At 62.6% G+C, this 8424-nt stretch overlaps 2 protein-coding genes across 2 annotated transcripts; one reads left to right on the plus strand and one right to left on the minus strand.

The window, feature by feature from the left end:
- Positions 1-1458: 1458 nt before the first annotated feature.
- On the plus strand, positions 1459-1728 carry MLLT11 (MLLT11 transcription factor 7 cofactor; the record flags this gene model as incomplete). The annotated part of the gene is made up of 1 exon (XM_080634919.1): positions 1459-1728. The coding sequence occupies one exon, from the start codon at positions 1459-1461 to the stop codon at positions 1726-1728; it is 270 nt and encodes an 89-aa protein (XP_080491045.1).
- Positions 1729-6523: 4795 nt separating this feature from the next.
- Positions 6524-7929, minus strand: LOC308230357 (lysM and putative peptidoglycan-binding domain-containing protein 1-like). The gene is made up of 4 exons (XM_080635015.1): positions 7663-7929; positions 7183-7454; positions 6828-7057; positions 6524-6748 (listed from the first exon to the last, which is right to left on the minus strand). The coding sequence occupies exons 1-3, from the start codon at positions 7759-7761 to the stop codon at positions 6913-6915; spliced, it is 516 nt and encodes a 171-aa protein (XP_080491141.1). The 5' UTR covers positions 7762-7929; the 3' UTR covers positions 6524-6748; positions 6828-6912.
- Positions 7930-8424: the final 495 nt, after the last annotated feature.

Genomic DNA, 8424 nt, shown 5'->3' on the forward strand with positions numbered 1-8424 from the left:
ATGCAGCCGGAAGGGGGATGAAAAGCAAGAGGATGCTTTTTTGGGGAAAAGGTTTGTATAGAGAGGACATTGGCACCCCAGGATTTTATTTATCTATTTTTTGGGGGGGGGGGGCATAAGGAATAAACACAGGGATTAAGTGGATAAAGGTGATTTTGCCCCCACAGGAGGAACGGACCACAGTGATCGCAGGGGAAATGCTCTTCGCTGGGGATGACACACAAGACAGGAGGGTTTTGGTCCGTCCCCCCCTCCCCATTGCCTTTTCTGGCTATTTCTTGTTGCTAAACTCCCTTTTCCCCCTCTTTGAAGCTTTCAAATCCATTGTCCACAACATCCCTCCCCACTAAATAATGCGCTGCTGTTATGCAGAAAGGTACCCAGGGATGTATCCCTGGGGAGGAGGCTGCTTCAAAGTTCTATGGCTCAGTTTCCCCGGGGGGGGGGGGGGGGAGATGGAGAAGCCTTTCCCAGCCTCTGAATTACATCGGTAATCTTACATTTAGCAGCTGGGCATCGCAAGGGCAGGGAGCGAGGGAGGGCGTGATTCAAGGTCTGTCTGAATCATCCTGGAGCATTCCAATCCCCAGGGTTCAAAACAGGGGAATCAGTGGGAAAAGAGGGGTATTTTGGTTCAACCGGTTGATCGCTGCCAAGAGGTGAATGACAGCACCGCCAGGGAAAAGCGAGGCAGTGCAGCAGTGACTCAGCTCCAGCCATGCTGGGGGAGAAGTGGAACCACATCCCCTGCTGCTCCCGGTGGGTTGGGGTGGGGATGCAGAAGGGGCTCTGCGGCACAGCACCATGGGGTGGGTGGGTGCAATGGCAACACCGAGATGCTTCTTCCAGCCCCTTCTAGAGGGTTCGGCCGTGGTCCCTCGGGGCAATGCGATGCCACACAGGGAAGGGTGGGGCATAGGCTCTGTGGGGATGCACAGGGACCCCGCTTGCTGCTTGACCCACAGGGTGCAAGACCCTTCTGCACTGTTTGGTGGGAAAAGGGCTCCTCTGGGTCCTGGGTTTTGTCATCTGCGGCAGAGAAGGGTGTAGGGGACAGCCCGGCTCTGCTCCCTGCTAACGCCACCACACAGGAATCAAGGTGCCTGGGATGGGTGTCAGGAGATGTGGTTGGGAAGGGGCTAGTCCATCCTGGCCTTCCTTCCCACACTCCCCTTTGTGCGGATGGGGAAACCAAGGCATGGAGGCACAGGTCCCACTGCACGCCTCTCCAAATTGCAGCTTAGAGAAAGGCCATGGATAAGACCAGCGGCAGAGCTCAGCTCTGCATTCAGACCCAACCTAGGGTCAAACTTCCACACCACCACGCTCTCCTGCCCCACTGGTTTTTCTGTGGGTGTATCCTGTGGGATTTGATCACTACGGGCAACACGTGAGAGTTTTGGCTGCTTTGGTAGAGCTTTTCTCCTCCTCTCCGCTTGCCCCCTTCACAGCCTGAAGATGCTGGACACCATCAGCAGCCAGTACGATTCCTTCATCTACTGGAGGATGCCGATCCCACAGCTGGACGTGGCGGAGCTGGAGGGTCTGGGGCTCAGTGACATGGCCCTCTACAAACCCAAAGGAGGGCTGGGCAAGCTCGTTGGTAAGCAGGATGAGGCCCGCCAGGACATCTCCCAAGAAGAGGATGGTCTGCTGCAGTTCAACAGCTTTAACTTCTGGAGAGCTCCTATCGCCAGCATTAGCTCTTTAGATTTCGACCTAATTTGAAGCCCTCCTTTCTGCCCCTCCTCACCCCCCCCCCACCCTCTCCCTCTCTGCTAGGCTATGTCAGGATTCGGTTTCGGTGTCGGGTTGGAGGTTGGGGTTTTTGTGTTGTTGCCAGGCAGTGTTTGACATCGTTAATTAACATTAATGAAATGGCTCACCCTGGCCCTGACAGAAATGAGCTCCCCACAAAGCTTCAACCCTTCTCCACCTTCTCCCTCTTGTCTTCCCTCCTTGCACTACTGCTGGCAACACCACAATGGTGCGAACAGGGGGTAACGGGACACGGGGCAAATACAAGGGGAGGGGACAGAAACAGCCACCCCCTTGCCCCACGTCCACAGGCCAGCGGGTGTGGGAGGTGCTGGCGGGGTTCTGCCAGCCCCCTGCACCCTGTGGCTGTGTCACCATGGGCGTCCCCATGCTCGGGGACAAGCGGTTGAGCTGATTTCTGGTGTGCTTTTATAAGAAACTCATTTGTGCCAAGGGAATAGCACAGAACGGGTGGGAACAGGCCTCATTTTGCAGGAAGCATTGCTCCTGCTCCTCTCCCTCTGTGCTCCCCTAGCCCAGTTTCTCCAAAAGCCACTTCCCTGCTTAACCTAACCCTCGGGAATGCGAGGTGGAAGAGGCAGGGATGTGTCCAGGACATGCGCACAAACCTCTGCCTTGAAAGAAATCATCTCTCTGAGCCTGTGGCTTGAGCCCAAGCAGGAGAAATGACACCCAGGAGGATAAATACACATGGAAATGCTCCAACCTGGCTGGGGGGGTGAGGGCTGCGGGTTCGCTGCCCAAAATTTGCCTTTTTCTCCCTTTTTCCTCCCACCTATGCTTTATCCCAAGTGCTCTGGGTACCTCCTGGGAGCCGGGCGGGAAGCAAGGGCTGAGCTGAAAGATAAGAAGGAGAATTCAGTTTGCTCTTACCCCAGAATGAAAACGTCTCTGGTTCCCCAGCCAATTATCCCAGCCCTTTAAAAACTACAACAACAAAAATGCTGCGCTCTCCTTGGAGAGGTTTCCGGATGAAGCTTCTTCCCGAGCATCATGCCAAAACCAGGAGCAAAATCCCCATCCCTGGGTCACGTTTTGCTTTGAAACAGTTGTGGGCTTTATCCCCCCCAAATGGGAGAGTGAACACAACTGATTTGTCTTCCTCATGGTGGTTTCCTTTTGGGAGGGGGGGGTTAATGGGGTGATGTGGACCATTTCAAGCTGTCCTAAGGGTTGTAGGGGGGGGAAGCTGAGGCAGCACCCAAAAGGTGCCCCAAAAAGGAGGAGTACTTTGGAAAAACCTGCCCTTTGCCATGAGGCCTCCTGTACCCTCCAGAAGGGAGCCGGCAGCCTGACTGCGAACCCTGTGAAACCAGAGGTGACAAATGTAAACCCTCCTATGCAGAGCTGTGATTTCTGTGTTCCCAGCTGGGAAACCCCACAGTATTTATTATGGAACTTGAATTAAAATACTTAAAACTGTACACGGTCCTGTGGATCCTTTAAAAAGAACCCATGCAGGCTGGAATTCAGTTATTTCCGTAATTTGCTATTAAATTGTTTTAAATCTTTTTAGGGTGAGCTGAGAACTGATGCACCCATGTCTTCACAAATGCTGTGAAGGATCTAAATGGGGAAAGAACCTAAGTGATTATTTCCATAGAATGGTTTGGGTTGAAGGGACCTTAAAGCTCATCTAAAGCCACGGGCAGGGATGCCTCCCATTAGAGTGGGATGCTCCAACCTGGCCTTGAGCACTGCCAGGGATGGGGCATCCAAACCTCCATTCAACCCCTCCCAGTTCCTCAGCACCCTCCCAGGGAAGAGCTCCTGCCTCAGATCCCACCTGCATCCCCCCTGGGGCAGGTTAAAGCCATTCCCCTTGGCCTGTCCCTGCATCCCTTGTCCAAGGCCCCTCTCCAGGTTTCCTGCAGCCCCTTTAGGCACTGGAGCTGCTCTGAGCTCTCCCCTTAAGGAGCCTTCTACCCTGAACATTACTTTAAGAGCATTAAGGGCATTACTTAAACTTCACCTTTTCCAAACCCCGTTAAAAGTCCCAGATGATCCCTACAAAGGAAGAGCCCCGAGAGCTTCCACTTGGCTCAAAACAGGCACTGCGAGTGTCAGGGGAGAACCTACCACAGGGAGTGAGGGCTCCGCAACCTGAATGGAGCCCGATCCTGGGCAGGAGAGCACTCCCAGGAGACGGAGACGCACAAACGACTTTTTATATATATGTGTGTGTACATATATATATATGTATATAAACACAAACATACCTAAAAGTTTAACGAAGCACAAAACAACGACCCCACACCGCGGCTCCGCCGCCCTTTTGTACTTGGCGCCTAAACGCCTCTGCCGGAACTAACTGCAGTGCCGCAGAACTGAGCTCTTCCTGCGCTCCCTCCGCTATAGAAAATACTCCCCTTTTAGGGCTCCGCCGTTGCTCGCCGCACTCCTCCCGGTCTGGGAGGGCGCTGGAAAAAAGGAGAAATTCCCTAATCCCGGCCCGTGCCCTCTGGGACAGGGAGGGAAGGTGCAATCCGCCCCCATTCCCGCTGACGGCGGAGGACTCTTTTGGCACCGGTAAAGTATCCTTCCGCTCCCACTTTGCTTCCGCATCGGCCATTTTGTGTGGCCGCGGCGGGAGGGGCGGGAACAGCCGAACAGGGGAAGGGGGGGAAGCGAAGGGGGCGGTGCGGCGCGGCGCGAACAGCCGCGTACCTGGGGGGGCCCGAGCCGCTGAGTGAGTGGGACCGGGGGGGGTGAAGGGAGACCCCCCCATGGGAAGGGGTTTGGGGGGGACCCGCTGTGAGGGTCGGTCCTGGGGGGCAAAGGAGGGGGGGCCCTGTGAGGGAGCAGCGCCCGAGCCGGTCTGGAGGCGATGGGAACGGGCTGTGCCCCACGCACACCGCGGGGAGGGTGTTTTGGGGTCCCGTGTGGGAGCGGCGGGGGGAGCCGAGGGGTCCTGGTACGGGAAGGGGGGGTCCCGGGCCCATAGCGGGGAGCCGGGGGACGGGGAAGGGGCTCCTGTGGGGAGGAGGGATCGGGAGCTGGTGGGGGGCTTGGGCCGGGTTGGCAGCGCCAGCCCCACAGCGCGCACAGGGGCCTGGGGGCTCTGAGGTGAAGGGCAGCGAGGGAGGATGCAGGAGGGTGTCGGTGAGTCCGGAACGCTGCAAATAACTTAAACCAGGCCTTAAATGCTCCCTGGAAGCATCCGGAGCGCAGGAATGCGGGGCCCGCGAGCCATAACCGGCAAAGGGTCACTTAAACAGGAGGAGCGAGCCCGGGTTTCTGTTCATGGCCCCGCGCCTTTCTGCCCCAAACACACCCGGGCTGGTGAACTCCAGCCCCACAAGTGCATAAGCGTGCATCAGAGGTGACTGCAGGGTAAACTGCTCCGGGCTCCTGGCTTGCAAGCCTTGGGTGTTGTGTGTGATCGCTGCACGCTTGGAAAGGCAAGAAGCCCGAATGAGGAAGTGAGGTGGTTGTGGAGGGAGGTGTTGGTACGGGCAGTGCCTCCTGATGGGGCTCAGCGGTGAGGTTTGCTCGTTGGCTTTACTGCAAAGGGCTTGTGCTGTTGGTACCCGCTTCTCTTGAGCACCGAGGATGGGGTGGGATGGTTTTGTTGGAAGAAATAGAGAAGAAATGGAGCTGGTTCAGAGAACAGGAATTGAAGGAGAAAGAAATGAGTCGAAGGCCTCGGTGCTGCTGGGATCGCTGTTACACTGCGGGCGCCGGAGGTGCCTTGGGCGCAGCGGGGCGGTGGCAGGAGGCCGAGAGCAGCCCCGCGGCCAGGGCGCCCAGCGCGAAGGCGCCCAGCACGGAGCCAACCAGCACCGGCACCGGCACCGCTGCTGCGGGCCCCGGCCCGGGCCGATGCAGCCCTGCGGGAGCAGCGTCAGTGCGCGCGGCGCGCACCGGGCCCGGCCGCCCCCGGCCCCCCCCTCAGCCCTGGGGCCCTCGCCCACCCCTGGGGCCGCTCCTGGTTCCTTGGGGGCTTCCCCCACCTCCAGGGGTCCCCCCCCCGTCCCTTTGGTCCCTCCCACCCGGGCTCCTCCCCTGCTCCTTGGGGTCGCTCCGGTGCCCCCAAACCCTCTCCCGCCGCTCGGGTCCCTCCCATTCCGTGCCGGGGGGGCGCGGGGCTGGCACTGACCGTGGGCCCTGTCCCCGGCGCCGTCCCCCGCAGGCGCTGGCTCTGTGGGAGCAGAGCGGGGTCACCCCAGGACAGCCGCGGCTCCCCCCCCCCCCCCCCCCCCCCGGTGCCGCCCTGGTGCCCCCTTCGCGGCCCCGCGGCTTCACCTCGGCAGCTCCCGGCCGCTCCGTGGGCTCCGTCCGGGCCCTGCTCGAAGCCGCTCCTGAGTCAGACGGGGACAGGGGAGCGTCACCGCCGGCCCCGCGTCCCGCAGGGCAGGGCCCCCCCCGGGCAAGGCACTCACGGGAGGTGCTCGGAGACGGGGACGCAGCCGTCGGGAGGCAGCCACACGCAGTAGGGGTCCCGCGCGGCCAAGCAGCTCCTGCGCGGGGGGACCCGGGCAGGGGCTGCTGGAGCCGCCCGCGCCTGCCCCGTGTCCCCCCCGCGGGCCCCGGCTCACCTGCGGCAGGCCCCGTGCTGGGCGCAGCGGCCCAGGGGCAGGCGCACCAAGCACCCCGCGAAGGCCACAAAGAGCTCCTGGCCCGGCGGGTGCAGCTCCAGCCCCAGCACCCGGCTGGCACCGCGCGGGACCCTGGCAGGGTGGGCAATCACGTCCCGAGGGGGTTGTGATGGAGTCCCCGGGGGTGACAAACAGGCAGAGTCAGGTAACAGTGCTCCAGTTTATTTACAGGCTCTGGGTCGGGAGGTGCCTGTCCCCTTCTCCATGCGAGTCCGGGCACTGGCACTGGGGTCCCACCCCGGAGAGCAAAGACGTACAAATAAATACAACCAGAAGGAAAACGTCCGCTGGTGAATCTTGTCCAGTAGCTCCCAGTACCATCCCCAGTACTCCCGCAAGGAGGCTGGCTCTGCCATCAGCGTTGGGTGTCCCTGCAGCAGGAAAGGTCCCTTGAAAGAGAGAAGGAAAGGACACCACGTCCCACCCCTCCCCACATCCCTGTGTCCCCACCCCTAGCTGCAGCAGGCGCTGGGTGCCGGGGGGTCCGGGATCCCGTCGCCATCATCACGGCATCGCAGCCTCGGGGTCCCCAGCATCACAACGTGAAGATCTCATCCTCTGCATCGCGGAGCGCAGCCGCCCGCGGGGTCCTGGTGAGGGGCCGGGGGCCGAGGCGGGGTCCCCGAGGAGCGGTTGCGCCCCTGGTATCCGGGCTCCGAGCGCCTTCAGCCTCCGCTGCGCTGCAGGGGTGCAGGGGGTGGCACTGAGGGGGTGGCCTTGCCCCCTGCCCACCCCCTGCGGACAAAAACCCCCTCCCACAAGACCCCGGGTTCCTCCTAAGCGGGGTCGGGGCGGAGGGGCTCACCCGGTGCTGCCGGTGCGGAGCCGCTGCGCTGCCACCGCCGCCGCCGCCTTGGAGCGCCCGATCTCGGCATCGAGCTGCTGCAGGAAATCGGTGGCCGAGAGGTCGTGGCGGGACACGGCGGCGGCAGCCGGGGCATCCCCCGAAGGGGCGGGCGCGTCCGTGTCCTCGGGGCAGGGTCCCCTCGGCTGCCCAGGCACGGGGATGAGCAGGGTGGGCTTGAGGAAGATGGGGTCCGAGGTGTAGAGGCGGTTGGCGCGCTTGATCTGCTCCATCTGCCGGGGCGGGATGAGACGGGAACGGGGACAGGATAAGGGTGGGGACGGGAGCAGGGACGAGGATGGGATGAGAACAGGGGTAAGGACGGGATGGGGACAAGGACAGTGAACAGGACGGGGGGGAGGCAGGGATGGCCTCGTGGGGCAAGGACCCCTCTGCCCCCCTCGCCCCCCGGCGGCCCCAGGGCACCCCCACGGCGCTCACCGTCACCCCGTAGCGCAGCGCCAGCCCCGGCAGCGTGTCCCCGGGCTCCAGGCGATGCTCCCGGGCGGAGGCTCCCGGGGCCCCGCTCCCCGCCGCCATGGCCGGACGGCCCCGCTCAGCCCCCGCTCCCGCCGGCGCTTGGGGCTCATGGAACAGCCCCGGCCCGGGCGGGGTCGTGCCCAGGGCCCGGCGCTGCGGCCGCCGCTCACGGGGCCAGGCCCGGTCCCACCGCTGCCACCGGTCGTCCCCCCGGCCCCGGTGAAAGCAGAGGCGCCATGGCCCGGCCCGACCACGTTCGCGGAGGCCTCTGGGAGTTGTAGTTCTGGAAGAAGCGGGGGACTCCGCAGCCCCTCGGGCAGGGGCCCCGCTGCCCTCACTCCCACCCCGGGGTCCTCCCCGCACCCGCGGTCCTGAACCTCCCCGGTTCCTGGCCCCAGGGGGGGCGGCTCTAACCCCAGACCCTCGCGGGGGAGGCGCCGAGGAACCACAACTCCCATAATGCCTCGGGGCCGCGGCCGCCCCTCCCGCGCTCTCATTGGCGGTCGCTCCCGCGCGGAGCCCTCCGGGAGGAGACCCCCGGAAGCGGGGCGAGGGGAGCGCGGTTCCCATAGCAACCGCGTGCCGGCGCGGCGGCCGCCATGTCCTTCAAGCGGGAAGGCGACGACCCCGCGCAGCTCGGGGAGCTGCAGGTGAGGCCCGGACCCCCTCAACCCCTTCCGCAGCCTCCCTGCATGCACCCCCCGCTTCCCAGGCCCTTCCTCT

Source organism: Psittacula echo (assembly GCF_963264785.1).
Source record: "Psittacula echo genome assembly, chromosome: 26".
Lineage (NCBI taxonomy): Eukaryota > Metazoa > Chordata > Aves > Psittaciformes > Psittacidae > Psittacula > Psittacula echo.

Bases quoted from the DNA above. Each gene is read 5' to 3' on its own strand.
- LOC308230357 (XM_080635015.1), bottom strand. From the start codon at position 7,761: ATGGCGGCGGGGAGCGGGGCCCCGGGAGCCTCCGCCCGGGAGCATCGC. The intron at 7,455-7,662 runs GTGAGCGCCGTG...CCGCCCCGGCAG, and splicing joins CGCTGCGCTACGGGGTGACG to ATGGAGCAGATCAAGCGCGC. The intron at 7,058-7,182 runs GTGAGCCCCTCC...GCACCCCTGCAG, and splicing joins CTCCGCACCGGCAGCACCGG to CGCAGCGGAGGCTGAAGGCG.